The following is a 15335-nucleotide window of genomic DNA, read 5'->3' as shown; positions in this document are numbered from 1 at the left end:
GCGGGAGTTGCCAGAGGGAGAAAGAGATCCTGGGAAGTCTGGCTTGGGCTGGAGGAGGACTCGCCCCTGGGGCCTGCAGCAGCGAGGGTCAGGTGGTGGGTGTGCAGGGCGGTGGGGACTAGGAACTGCCTGCATTTGTTCCTGTAGAGAAGCCACAGCTGCTGTAACTGGCTGGAGGCATGAGGGTAACATAACTTCGCATCGGCACATGCAGGTTAGATTCTCCCAGAGAGGTTGGATTCCTTGCCCAGTTTCACATGCTCAAGGCTTCAAGACCATGCTGCCAGCCATTGAAACTCACATCTACTATTGATTTAAGCAGACCAGGGTCATGCAAAGTAAATGAACACAAAGTCACTAGCAAGGCAGGAACAAAGCTAGGGCTTAAACTCTGTGATCTTTACATTATTAGGTCCCTCTACGGAATTGTAGGGACCCACTTAGAGCCATGTATCTTAAATATTATTGAACATCACCCACTGTAAGCAATCATTTTCATATTGTACTCCAGATCATGCAGGCATATATACAATATATATCACTGGAACAGGAGTTTCACAATTCACCATGTAACGCCCTCTGCATAGTTCCTATGCTACTTTATTTTTTCTTAAAAATGGTGATATGATCCATCAAATTTATTGAATGACCTACTAATCAGGAGCACCCAGTAAAAAATATAGGGCTCTCATTGATCTAGATTTGGTCATGGGCCCCTCTTTGGGTCAATCGTGGGAACTCTGCTTGTGCCTAGTCCTGGAAAGCATCAGCCTAAAAGTGGGAAAGGAGCTGTTCCCTAAAGGATGATGAAATGGACACTGGGCCCGGAAACAAACAAAACAGCCCCAAACAGAAATAAGTTATCCAGAAAGTTTTGACAGAAGCATTGTATTAGTTAGAGTATGTAAAGTTAAATACTATAACCAATGAACCTTATCTGGAATCTCATTATTTAAACCCAATAGAAATTTATTTCTCTCACACATAAAATCCATTGACTATGCCATGAGCAAGTTCTGCATGACTAGTCAGGGCCTAAGTGCCTTCCATCTATCCCAACAGGCAGAGGGAATATAGCATATAGATGTTCATTTAGGAAGCTTTTATATTAATGAATTTATTTTTCATTGACTACGCCTGGAGGTGGTGTACTCTTCTTTGCCATAATCCATTGGCCAGAATTCACCTGCGTGGCCCCCAGCTCGCTACAAGAGAAGCTGAGAAATGTGGTTTAGCCACATTTTCCAGGAAGAAAAGGAAATGGATTTTTCTGACCACTTAGTAGCCTCTGCCACGGGCAAATGGTTATTCCTGCTGTAAGTCCTGTGCCTGCAGAGCCCCAGCTGGTGAAGTGTGTCCCTGAAGCACAGCCCATATCTGCAAACTTGTTCTTCACGAGCCTACAGCACGATGTTTCATTTCATCTTCTACCATAAACACACAAGCTCAATAGAGAACCAGGCTCCAAAGAAATGTGTCTCCAGGTAGAGAGATGTAATGAGGATGGTGGCGCAGGAAGTGGATTCCGTTGACAGTAACTAACTTTATTTGCCCCAGATGCTGACAGGTGAGGCTGGGTGAGGGATCCTGGGGAGAAAAGGGAGCGAAGTCTCCAGGTGAAGGAAGTCAGAGCTAGGGCATTGGGTTACCAGGGTGTAGTGGAGCAAAAGGGAAACCGAAAGAGAAGGTCTGAAAACATTTCCCTGATTTCCCATTTTTCAGAGGCCTTCCCTGGGTCTAAACCAAAAGAAACAATGACCCAAAAAAGCAGCTGACTCACAGAAGTAATAGAAATAATGCCTGCTTGTGATGAATCTTATGGAGTGTTCTGAACGCTCACTTAAACACTATGTTTCGTGTGTGTGTCTGTTATTTTCAGCTACTTTTTTTGAAATTTTATATCACTTGTCTAATTTTCCCTTAAAAATTATATAAAGAAAATTATATTTATGTGGCAATGTTCCTGACTCTTACATAAAGAAGCAATTTATATCACTATGGTAGGCTAAAAAAGAAAAAAAAAAAGAAAAGAAAAAGAAAAGGTAAAAAGCTCCCCCTCAAAGATATATTCACTACGTGATCCCTGAACTTGTGAGTTTTACCATCTACGGCCAAAGATATGATTAAATTAGGGATCATGAGAAGAGCCTATTTGGGTTATTCCAGTGGGCTCTAAATGCAGTCACATGCACCCTTCTAAGAGGGCGACAGAGGGAGGTTTGAGACAGAAAGGAGGTGACGGGATGACAAGGCAGAGATTGGAGTGATACAGACAAGAAGTGCCCGCAGCCACCACCAGCTGGAAGAGGCAAGGAATGGATTCTTTCCTAGAGCCTCTGGGGGCAACACGGCCCTGCCAGCACCTTGGTGTCAGCCCAGTGGTCCTGATTTCCACCTTCTGGCCTCCATGTCTATGGTTTTAAGCCTCCCAGTCTGTGTAATTTATTACAGCAGCCATAGGAAACGAATACAATCATCTTTATCTAAAACGTGTGAAAAGCTGATTCATTCATTAATGAGTTATTACCTCCGCATTTAGTACAGGTGGTAGATTCTTATTTTCCTCAATGTTTTGCTCTCTCTCCCTGTAAGAGCAATACATTTCTCCAACTTATTGGTATCAGACTTGGTTATGTGACTTTCTGAAGCCACAGAACTGTGCTTGGAAGTGACGTATGCCACTTCTGTGCAGCTGTAAGAGCAACTGTGTGATTCTGCCCTCACTTTTACCCCTCTGCCATGAGTTCAGCCTGCCCCAATAGGCGCCTCCTCCAAGAAAGAAGATGTGCTGCATTGCCAAAGCTAACCTGAGAAAGATGTGTAGTCTCTGTATGAAACAAGCCTCTGTATTTGTAAGCTGCAATGATTTGGGGGTGCTATTTATTCTTGCAGCATAACCTAGCAAAAGCTGACTGAATTATTCGGCAATTAAAAATCTTTCTTCCAAAAACTCCTTTTTTGGAATCTGACTAAATTTCTAAACATACCTCCTATTAATTAAAAAAATGTGATTTTTGTGTGTTTGTGTTAGACAGGCATATCTTGGAGATATGGCAGGTTCAGTTCCAGACAATTGCAAAAAAGCAAATTTTGCAATAAAGTGAGTCATACTAATTTTTAGTTTCCTAGTGCATATAAAAGTTATGTTTACACTATACTGTAGTCTACTAAGTGTGCAATAGCATAATATATTAAAAAATCTATATACCTTAATTAAAATGTGACACAGAGACATGAAGTGAGCACATGCGACTGGAAAAATGGCGCTGACAGACTTGCTCAACACAGGGTTGCCACAAACCTTCAAATTGTAAAAAACGAAATATCTATGAAGTGCAATAAAACAAGGTATGCCTGTATCATATTACTTACAATATGACATATTATATTTGATATATAATATATTATTATATTTTAACATTATAAACCTCCACTTTTCCTTTCTCCTTTCATTCTTCTACCACTCATTATAAGTCCTCTGTTCTTACAAAAGTCTCCTACAGTTTTCTTCCATCACAGATTCTAATCGCCTCCTTCTTAAGAATACAAGACTATCTTTTTGTTTAAAGTGCAACAATGAGCCTCTTCTGGTTATCTCGGAAGGTAGATGACTGCATTCACTGCACAAGCCCAAGGAAAGCCGCCAGCGGGCCTGATGCCCACGCCCAGGCTGCAGCTGGGTAACAGCCCTCTGCCCTCCCCACAGTTGTTCACTGTGTACCCCAACGAGAGAAAGGCCAGTGATTTGGTTTTGTTTGGTTTTAGGTGTGGGTCAAGGAACTCTTAAGAGAAATGGAAGGAGAAACAGAACACAAGCAGTGAGGAAGGCTGTGAAAGGAGTGGAAGAAAGCAAAAGAAGAGATGGTTGGGAGAAGAGGGGAATAAAGGGGAGCAGAAACGGGTTCCAGACAACGCCAAGAGGAATTTTTAACTTCCCAGGGCTGTTTTCTTTCCGAAGTAAAGGATTCTTTCGTTCGTAGAATATACAGTTCCCCTTTTGCCCAAAGCTATCGTGTCTGGCCCCCAGGCCTCTTTCAACACCAAGTGTCTGGATTCCTGTATTGTGTAAATCCACCCCCCTCCACCCTGGAGGGCTAACCTGGGCCCCGCCAGGCATTTATGGGGCGGGGAGCGGGCGTCCTCCGCGCGCTGCGCACAGCGGCCTGTAGGTGGCGCCCCGCGGCCAGCGCCTTCCCGGCCTGGTCCCGGCCAGGTGGACTGGAAGGGGCGGATGTAACCAGGAGCGGCCAGTGGTGGCCGCCGCCGCCGCCCGCCGTCCCCCGCCCCCTGCACGCAGCGCTTGCGACACGCGTGCCCGGGAGAGGGCGCGAGCGGCGGGGCCAGCCGCGTTCTGAGCACAGCCACCGCTGCCAGCTGCTCTGCGGAGCGCCGGGACGTCCCCGTCGCGCTCGGCCCGAGGACGGCCACCATGGAGGCGCAGGCACGAGGTGAGTGGGCGCCGATCGCCCAAGGGCCAAGTCGTGGGGCCCGCACAGAGACGCTCGCGCTGTGTCTCCTAACTTTGCTTTCTCACAGAGCGAATGGGCGCCATCCCAGATGTCCGGAACTCCGCTCCTACGCGCGCAGTCGGGGTAATTCCTGCTCCCCGAGCTCAGAATTTGCGGTGGGTCGCGGGAGCAGTCGAGGAGAGGACCCTGTGCAGGAAATGCGCCCGCGGAATGCTCTGCTCCGATCCGCAGTCAGTCGTCCCCACTCCTCTAACCTCGAGGGTGCCGAAAGACCTGTTGTGCAGGGTCCGGAATCAGCGTTCGCTCCCTTTTCCTCCGGGAGTGGGGAGGGAGCTCGGCTCCTCTCGCCTGGGCCGTGGGCTCGAGTCCCGCGGCTGGGAAGTTGGGTGGCGAGCGGGGCGCGCGCCGGGGTAGCGGCTCCGCGTAGACGCGGGCTCCCGGCTCCGCGAGGGGCTTCCCGCGCGGGGACCGCCTTCCCAGGCGAGGTGAGAGTTACCGGCCGCTGACCCCCCACCAGATCGACACCTGTGTCAGGGGCTGTCAGGGTCAGGGAGCGACCTCTGCCTTCCCCGGTGCGCGGGGAGCCCTCTGGCCGCTCCGCGCTCCCGGAGCTGCCTGTTGTAGGAGCCGCGGCAGCTTCAAGAAGGGCTGCCTCGTGTATTGGGGTCACGCTGGGAGCAGGATTGGGGGGTCCCCATGGAGCCGTGCAGGAATGGGAATAAACGGACCGTGGGAAGGAACAGAGGAGGGCGGATGTGAGCGTGGGACAGGTAGGAAGGGAACTGACTACGGAGCCAGCCTCGGGAGCAACGCCAAGAAGGGATGTCTTGCGGGGTTAAGCCTTTAAAGCAACCATCGCCACCTTTCCTCCACATTGTGGGAAATTCTGCAGATTTTGCGATGGCCTTATCCTGTTTAAACACAAACAAGCAAAACCCTGAAGCTTCCTGACCCCTTGCGCTCGCCCTCTAGGGGCAGAAGCTGCGTCCTAATGTGAGCGGTTTGGCGGGTGCCCGGCCCGGAGCCACACTACAGGTTTGCTGCCAGGATTACAATGGTCTGAACAGCAAGAACCATCCTGGATCATTCCATCAGCCAATATCCTGTCCAGAAAGCTGCCGCTTCCAAATTTGTTCTGTTATCTAAATAGCAAAGGAGAATTCAACCAAGCTAGGGTTAGTTGGTCCAGAGCAAAAAACAGAGGCTAGTTTTGGCCTTCACACCTGAGCTGAAGCAGGAGCTTTTTAACCTAACCTGCCCATCAAAATCGTTTGGAGAGCCTTAGATACTGGCTCTGGCTCCAGAGAAAAATCAAATTCGAATCTTTGGGTATATTTGAAAGCTTTCCAAGTGATTATATTTTGCAGTGAGGGTGCAGAAAAACTGCAGTGCATAAGGAAGACATTGGTTCAAGCTGATGATACCTGAGGCTGTACACTAAGCACCACTCTTCTCACTGGTTTGCTTTACTTTCTGGATTTACTTAACAGATATCCTGGTTCTTTCCTTTGCCAGGCACTGTGTAGGAAGAGCAAAAACAGGCAATTTCGGCTTCATGAAATTTACGGTAGAGGGAGAGACAGACATTAACTTGATAGCTATTTGATAAATAAAATGTAAAATTGCAGCTGTGTTCATGCTCAGAACAAGGGCCACAGAGTGCAGTGGAGCCTGTAGAAGTTTAGGCTGTATTCCAAACAACAGCAAAATCATTAAATAGCTAGGGGTCATTGTCTACTGTGCCTGTCTCTGTTCTTATTTACGTGTATTGTTGTTCACATGTATTGACACACTTCATCTTCACAAGTCCCATGAGGCAGTTACTTCTCTCATTCCCATCCTACAGAGAGGAAACAGATTCAGGGAGTAAATGATGGGTTTGCCATCACGTAGAAAATGAGTCGCGCCGTTGATGCTGTGAGCTCCCCATCAGCGCTCAAAGCCTACCACTTCTAGAGGAAAGACAGGATGTAAGAACCTACCTAACTCTCCAGCTGCCCCTTTCTGCCCTCTTCCTCTTCCCTTGTGGCTAGACAGAGCCTGAGTGGATGGGGGGAGGACTAGTTAAAAGGTGAATGAAGTCCTTCAGGTGAGATTTGGATTCAGGTGATGGTCAGCCAGAATGTGAAAAATGAACAGGTTCAAGAAATACTTAGGAAGTAAAATCAAAATGACTTGGATTGGATATGGGGGTTGGAGGGGGCTGGTCAAGGATGACCTCAACTTCTTGTATAACCAGATGATATTTACTGCTTAAATCCTCATTTTATCAGTATTTTCAGTTCTTCATTTGCAAATACTCTTTTTGTCCTTTAAGTGTCAGGAATAGTGAGTTCTTTGAGAAAAAAAGCTTTTCACAATGTGTTTTTAGTTTTTATTAAAGGGAAAATCTTCTTTCTACCTGTCACATTTTTGTAGCTAAATGAATGTTTGCCTATTAGGTTCTAAGATAGTCTTGTGATTTCCAAAGGGGCAAGCTTCTACCTTGAGAGTGATCTTGAGTGGGGATGGTCCACCTCTTGATCTGGAGACGAGCAAGGACATGCAAGGTTAAGTAAGCAGCTGCTGATGAGATGTCCCCTTAGAGTTTCTAGGGGACCACGCAGTAGCTATGGACATTATTTGTACCTATAGCTCATTAAAAGTACCAGTGGATCCTAATAACTCTCCCAAAAGTGAAATTCCGGAAATAGGTTCCTTGGTTCTGTAAAAGAAAAGATTACTTCCAGCAAAACAGTAAACATTCTGGGGAGTTGAAATAATGGAGAACGCAGAAGTAGGATTCTGAGTAGAGTGATTCAATAAGGAGGGGCTGGAGAACAGTGTGCAGGGGTAGATCACCAAAGGAAACATTCCAGCTTGCCTTCCATTGGGTCTGCACAATTTTGCTTTAATGGAAGTGATTTTTCGAGAGGGAATTTGGTTAGGAATGTGCCACTCTCCTGAAGTGCATGACCGTCCTTTGAAATAAAAGCTTCCTGATTCTTTTAAACTACCTTTCAATATTTCATTATTGTAAATAGAAAAATGTGTTGTTTTTGCCTTTCTCAGGGTCTTTAATGTGAAAAGGAAAAATTTCTCTCTATTTAACACTTCTTTATGTTCAAATTAATAACTGTATTAGTTCCCTTGGGGCTGCTGTAATACGTCACCAGAGACTGGGTGGCTTTAAATAGCAGAAATGTATTGTCTCACACTCCTGGAGGCCAGAGTCCAAAATCAAGATGGTGGCAAGGCCAGGCTCCATCCAGAGGCTCTAGGGGAGAGTCTGTTCCTGTCTCCTCCAGGCTGGGTTTCTTGGTGTTTCACCCCAGTGCCTGCCTCCGTGGTCTCCTGGCCTTCTCCGCTCTGCCTGTGTCCATCTGCTTCTGCCTCTCTCTTACAAGTTCACCAGTGATTGCATGTAGGGCCCACGTGGATAATGCAGGATAATCACCCTCATCCCAAGTTCCTTAACTTTAATCATATTTACAAAGACACCTGGTTTTTTAAGATAAACATTTACAGCAGCCAGAGGTTAGGACCTGAAATCTTTGGGGCCATGATTTGGCCTAGTAGAGTAATGGTTTTATATTCAGACATTCTACTCAGGAGATTCTCTGAAGCTCATGAATGATGCAAAATAATAAATGTCAGATTAATCTTACCTGCTTTCAAGTTCTAGTTAAATGAAAATGTCATATATACCTTCAATTATACTTTGCTGACTGGAAATTTATTTCCCCTTATCTCGTTGCAGGAAGGACTTAGGGCAGCTTACGCAGATATTTAAAATGCTGCAAGATAATGTGAATTAAAAGTAGATAAAGCAAAACAAAACAAGGATAAGAACAGAAAATGAAGCAAGGGATGAAGCACTAGAAAAATGCATATATCATTTTTATTGAGATTGCATGGTAAAAGGTTCTTTCTTGCTTTGTAAACAAAGTATGGTAGTGTGTTAGAAAATGATAAAATAAGCCCCTGCCCCCACATAACAACATGCACATTCTCTTATATCACAGGAATGGGATTACCTGAGGCAAAAAGCTATTTTGCACATTTTGGGTGATAAAATCATTCATAAACCTCCAACTATGGAAGCCAGGTGTCACACATTTTGATTTATGAATGAGTGTTATTAAGAGTATTTTTACTGTCTTCAAAGCTACCCAGTATGGCTTTATTTTTTCCCTCATTTAGAGGTAGATAGTGATGAATACATTATTGAAATCATTCATTTGCAGCAAATCATACTGTTGTTGCAATTAAAATTCCCATGAAATCTAACCATACAAATGATATTTTATAGTATATTGGACTTTATTTTAGATTGCCTTCCCTAATATGCATCTTCTTTTTTCAATTATCTGGGTAGGCAGGATCTGAGAAGTTGCTTTGAAAAACCAATAAGCAAGAACATCCATTTTTGCGACTATGATAAGATTTGCTGTTTAGTGAGGTACAGTAAATAATGAGTAAGTACTTCAACTAATATGTATTTGTTATATAAATAGTGCAACAAATATTTATTTACTACCGTAGTCACAGCAAATCTTCAACAAGCACCTGCTGTTGAGAGGCACCAGGTAGAGTGGTTAAGGTTCCAGAATCAAGGCACACTGCCGTTGTCACTTAGCATTTACGTGACCTTGAACAAGACACTTGATCTGTCTAGGCCATAGTTTTGCCATTGATAAAATGGGAATAATATTAGTTCCTAGATCATAGGATTGTAATGAGGGTTACATGAGCTTATACATTCAAAGTGTTTAAAACAGAGCCTGGCACATGGTACTTACTACATAAATGTTTGTTGTGACTTTTATTACCATATGCCAAGAATTTTGCATGCATTATCTTACTGAACCCTTATAATAACACCGTGAGATAGATACCAAACTTTCAACCCATTTTACAGACAGGGAAACTGAGGCTCAGAGAAATTAAGTAAGAAAAACAGCATTCAACTTTAGGTCCATCTGAGTCCGGAGTATGAGCTTAGCTATTATGCTGCACGGTCTCTCAGTATGTGTTGGGCACTAAGTGCCAAAGAGGAAACAAAGATGCAGTTGGCATGCATGGTCACCTTTTCAGGGAGTGTAGCAAAGAAGAGCTGACAGTTGTCCCTGTGTGGAATGGCACGTAGAACTGTTGAGCTGACATACTCCCATCCCAATGGGATTCTTAGGGTACTTAGAGTGGTAATTAGAACTAATCCACACTGAGAGTGATAATAGCATTTTAGGGGCTTTAAAAAAAAATCTGGATATAACGCTATGCACTTAAAAAACAAACATCAACTTCTGTAATGACTACAACAAACTCATGAGGAAGGTAGTGTTATTCTGATTTATCAAGTGAGGAAAGTGAGTTGCAGAGTTGAGTAGTTATACAACTTTCTTCTCCACACAGCTTGGAAATGTTGCAGCCAGGATTTGATGTCAGAGAATTTGACTGTATTATGGGTTGAACTGTGTCTCTTGGTCCTGTGAATGTGACCTTATTTAGAAATACGGTCCTTGAAGATGTGATCGTTAGGGTGCAGCCAAACTGGATTGGGGGTGGGGTGGGGGCTAATTCAATCTGACTAGTATCCTTATAAGAGGGAAATTTGGACAGAGACAGACAGACAGAGGGGAGAAGGGCATCTGATGACATATGTAGATATTGAAGTGCTGCCCCTGCAAGCCAAGAAACGCCAAGGACTGCCAGCACACCAGCAGTGGCTGGGAAGAAGCAAGGAAGAATTCTCCGCAGGTTTCAGAGGGAGCATGGCCTGGCTGACACCTTGATTTCAGACTTCCAGCCTCCAGAACTGTGAGACAAAACATTTCTATTGTTTTCAGCCACCCAGTTTGTGATACTTTGCTGTGGCAGTTCTGGGAAACTAAGACAGACTCTACATCTTGGGATTTTAATTACTATTCTGTTCCATCTCCATAAATTGTTATGCCTAGGCTGTTAGTGTGTAAAGTTACAGGTGGTAGGTTTTGCTTTGTATTCTGTAGGGTCAAGGAGATTTTCAATTATTGCACTGTCCATCCCATTTGTGGTCTAGATCTGGGAATCTGAACATGACCCAGAGTGCCTGAGATATGAGAATAAGCCCCAAAATAGGGTTAACTTGCTATTTTAGTTGTGTTTTCAATATGAAGAAGTTTATAAAAGTCAGATAACATGTGATTCTTAGAACAAGTATAGAATTTTATCACTAGCTTCAGGAAAAGCCAGTTCAAAAAATGTGAAATGGCTCAAAAATGTGATTCCACTTGGGATTCATCCTAACCCAGTCATCTCAGGACTTTAAAATTAATACAAGGCATAGGATCTGTGTATTTGTTTCCAGAAAGTAGGGCCTGCATTCTTTAGATGCTGGCTAAGAGGACTAATCTTACTGGGTGCTCCAAAAGAAAGATTTTTTATAGTTTCATAAGCACTATAATTACTTGTTTACATAAATATGTTTTATTCATTTAACCATCTCATAAGCATATTAGCTTAAATTCTACTTGAAAGTATGTATCTAACATAATTATTAAAAAGTGAGTAGCCAGAGATCTGTCCTTGTGATGAGACAAATTGTGTCCCCCTAAAAGATAGGCTGAAGTCCTAATCCCCAGCAGCTTGGAATGGACCTTATTTGGAAATAGGGTCCTTACAGATGGAATTAGGCAAGTTAAAATGAGCCCATACTGGAGTAGGGGGGTGCATTAATCCAATATGACTGGTTTCCTTATAAGAAGGGGAGACACACAGCCAGAGATTGAAGCCCAAAGATTGCTGGCAAATCACAGGAAGCTAGGAAGAGGCAAGAAAGGATTCTCCCCTACAGATTTTGTACTTCTAACTTCCAGCACTGTGAGACAATAAATTTCTGCTATTTTAAGGCATCCAGTTTTTGGTACTTTGTCATGGTAGCCCTAGAAACATATGACAGTCCTTAAGCCACTATGGCAATCTCTGGGTTAAATTTCCATGGTCTAAGGTAGCAAGTTGAAAAGAAGATTCATTTGGCTTGCCCCCTGCATGCATGTATGAACCAGGTGAGTGTGAAACTTTACATGGTTCTGGGATGTGTCCAACAGCTCCCCATCAGAGATGGCGTTTCATAGCCATTTCTTAAATTTAGAGTTAGATTGCAATTAAGAACACATAAAGGATGAGTGCAAAATGTGTATTTTCAATCCCGTCATTCTGCTTTTCATGGACTATTTAAGAAATAAAATGTAGTTTATTTAAAATTTATGCAATAAATTAGTCATTGTTAATGCACCAGGGAAGGCAGCAGAACATTTTAATGAATTTGAATTGGCTAAAAGGAAGGTTTGGATCCCCAAGGAAGGATGAATTTTAAAATAGTTTCTTACAGTGTGAATCGTATATGAGTGTTGCATTTTGATGCAGAGGAAGTGAAAGTCCCAGAATAAAACCACAAATCTCCAAGAATACACCTTATTCACCAATGTGTTGTTTCTTTCCCAAAAGGCAAAAATCTGGCATTTTGCTATTTGTGCTGTGGCCAGATAAGGCACCACACCCTGAAAATGTATGTATATGTTACACCTCCATCTCAAATCTTGCCTATAATTATTTGTATCTTACACAAATTACATTTTCCCTGATGTAAATCTAAAATATAGAATCCTCTTAAACCTCTTGAAATTTTCGAAATTCATCTTCCTGGTCATTAGAAATTGCTTTTGCTAATCCATAGCAAGATTACCTTGTCAGGCATCCTGGAACTGGAACTGATTCATTCAACAGAAAAGGACACGTTGGGATCAACTTTCTTCTGAGGTCTCAATTTCGGGGTCTCTGATGGTTGGAAATTTTTTAGTTTTTCATGATTCCTCCTTCCCTCTTTCCTGAATGAGCTGAGAACAGTGCTAATGAGAGCTGAAAACAAAGTTGTCTATGAATATTTCCTGACATTTTGGCTTCCAACATGGATTTCTTTCTCTGTGAAGACATCACGGAAAGATGGTGTCCCTTCCTTAAGAGTTAGGATAGGCCAGAAGTCTTCACTCCTCTTCAAATGGGTGGAAAATTCTCATGGGCACTCACCACTTTCACTTATTTGCCCCAACGCATGAAGGGCATTCATGCCAAGGGAAAAAGCTAATATTTGTTGTGGGCCTGCTGGGTGCAAGGCATAGTTCCAGCCATCTATAAGATTCTCTTTGTCTACTCTCATCAACATCTTTCCTGAAAGGAAGAAACATATTCTGGGGATTAGTACTTCACATTTCACTGTGACAGTTTAGAGAATGTGAAGAAATTAAGAGCACACATCCAGAATTTTTTGAAATATGATTTGTGTGGTTTAAAAAAAAAAAATCTGCATGCAGAAAAAGTGAGAGGAATAACTACTAGCCAGAAGTCAAGTGATTATGTTGCCACAGTGCTTAACACGTGAATTTTACAGTTTCGCTGGCAAACAGAAGAGCCCAAGACCCTGCCCCTTCTTTGCGGAAATTGTTTTGGCATCTACCAGGAGGAAAGCCTTTGTACTCACAAGTAAACATGTGCATTTGAAAAGCAAATCTTTTATTGATAATAAGAGTTCAGTAACAGTAAACAGAGGTAAAACATGCATCTGAAAAGAAACCCAGACATGCATTTGATAAGAATTGGTGTCACAATATTGTTTTAGTATTGACTTAAATTCCTTTGATTATGGGGTTGCTGATTTCATTAAGAGATCTGGGCCCAGAGTATATCACAAGTATCTAACACTGTCATGTTATGTCCTACTATCCCAAGCCTTACAATTATGCACAGATAGAACTTTTTACAAGCTTTTCAAATGGAGGGCAACAGCAGTTGACAGGATCTGTGATGGTACTTAAATAAAAATCCATTTATATTTAGCAACATCCTGAGTTTTGTTTTCTAACCATTAATTTTGTCATGACCCAGAATTCATATCATACAAAAGTAAACACAAACAAACAAAAACAACTACTGCATTGTGGAGATCTGACCTCCAGAAGAGTAAGAGCTCAGGGCCAGTTCTCTAACTCTTGGTGCCAGTTCTTTGGCTCTTCACCCTTGGCAAGGAGTGTAACACCCTCTTCTCTCCGACCAATGCCCCATGCCTGCCTCTGCACAGCCAGCCTCTGCCCTTCTCAGATTACTGTCTGTTCTTCTTATCTCTTCTCCAAGACAGCAGGAAAATGAATCTTTTGGTTTAATGTAATAGAACGTGTTATACATGCTAGAGGTCCCATGTAAAACAATGGTCCCATGTAATAGCTTTGAAATTTGGGTTCCATTTTGATTTGGGGAAAGAGGAAAATAGCTCTATTGTTTTTAACATACCAAATCCAGCGGTGGGTTCTCCATCCTCATCTGTGCATTGTTGGTACATTTGCTCTCCTCCTTGGAGGACCATGTTCACTTGGTTTTCCAGGGCACCAAACCTTTTTTTTCTCTCTTCACAAGCTCTGCCTCAGTCTCCTTTGCCAGCCATTGGTGTGCCCAACACTCAGTTCTTGGACTGCTTCTCTTTTCTATCTACACTCCCTCTCTTGGTGATCTCATCAAGATTTGTGGTTTTAAATTCAATCCATATGCTAGCAACTCCCAAATTTATCTCCTCGGCCAAGACCTCACCCCTCAACTTTAGACTACCTACTTTGTGTATCTGTGTGAATGTCTAGGAGGCATCTTGAACTTAACATGTCTAACTTCAATCTTCTGATCTCCCTCCTCCAAAATATCCCTAGTTCTCCCAGAGTCATCCCCATCTCAGTTAAGGATGACACCATTCCAAATGCAGAGGCCCCAAACCTGTTCCTTGAGGGCTTTTCCTCCTCCATACCCCATTTCCAGTCTGTCAGATCAGCTCTACACTCAAGGTGTAACCAAAGTTGGAAAAATTCCCATCCCCTCGGCTGATATAGCCTTGGATCATGCTGCCACCATCTCTCACCTGGATGGCTGCAGGAGTTTCCTGGCTGGTCTCCTTACTTTGGCCCTGACCTACCTTCACTCTCTTTTCAACATAGTAACCAGAGTGATCTTCTGAAAATATGTAGCACTCCTCCCTTTGAGACTCTCTGATAACTCCCCCTTTCACTCAGAATAAAGGGGGCAGAAGTCCTTACAGTGGCCCAGGAGGGTTTTGCATGGTTTGTTCCTCTCCTTCCTCCAATGCTTCCCTGACCTCATCTCCTAATACTCTCCCCCCTGTTCGCTTTGCTTCCTTCTCAGAGCCTTTGCACTTACAGATCCCTCTACCTCAAACATTCTTCCACAGATATCTTCCTGGCTTGCCTCCTCACTTTCCTTGGTTCTTTACCCAAATGTCCTTGGCTGGTCTTAGATCTGGCAACTGGCCCCCTGCTGTTCTTGGAAGAAAATGCTCCATAGACCTCTCAAGTTTCTGCACAATTTGTCTTCTGAGCAAAGACATTGACAACTATTTTCCTCTGATCTTTTCAATGTTGTTTGTTTAACAGGCAGCCTTTAAAGATGCAGACTGAATCCTTTAGGAGCAGATTTATTTACTGTCCAGGATAATAAAGATAGGGTCTCCCTCTAGAGCAGTTGCTGGGCAGATTTGTTATCTGCCCCTATGTAAGATTGGGGCTTCCTGATCTCTGAGTTACACTCTTGTAACACACCCCACTGTGTGAGAAGGCAACACCTGGCCCTCATCACATCACCCTGTGGAAATCAGGACTCAGGGAACTGGTACAATGAAGTTACTCTGGCTACTGACATTGCCATGCCTAATACATCATCTCTTGTCTGTGACCCAGGAGTCTTGTGTCTTCCGCCAGCATCCATGAAACAGTGGCAAGATGCCTCTTGTTTTCTTACAAGTGGGGTAAAATCTCAGATCCTTCACACTTCCTGATACCTGTCCTGAGCCTTTGG

The 15335-nt window shown here is 43.5% G+C and overlaps 1 protein-coding gene across 4 annotated transcripts in view; it reads left to right on the top strand.

Annotated features, from left to right (window-relative positions):
• Positions 1–4185: 4185 nt before the first annotated feature.
• The window catches only part of TPD52L1 (TPD52 like 1), a 148986-nt gene continuing 137836 nt past the window's right edge, over positions 4186–15335 (top strand). The window contains exon 1 of one of the 4 annotated variants that reach the window (XM_037843965.1): positions 4186–4448. In XM_037843965.1, coding sequence (XP_037699893.1) covers positions 4430–4448 — 19 coding nt within the window. In that variant the 5' untranslated portion in view covers positions 4186–4429. The remainder of the gene's footprint in view (positions 4449–15335) is intronic. The other 3 variants (XM_037843964.1, XM_037843963.1, XM_037843967.1) reach the window with 3 other exon arrangements.

This window comes from Choloepus didactylus, chromosome 7, assembly GCF_015220235.1.
Source record: "Choloepus didactylus isolate mChoDid1 chromosome 7, mChoDid1.pri, whole genome shotgun sequence".
In the NCBI taxonomy this organism is placed as follows: Eukaryota; Metazoa; Chordata; class Mammalia; order Pilosa; family Megalonychidae; genus Choloepus; species Choloepus didactylus.
Note: the sequence above shows the minus strand (reverse complement) of the source record. Positions and strands in the feature narration are given on the sequence as shown.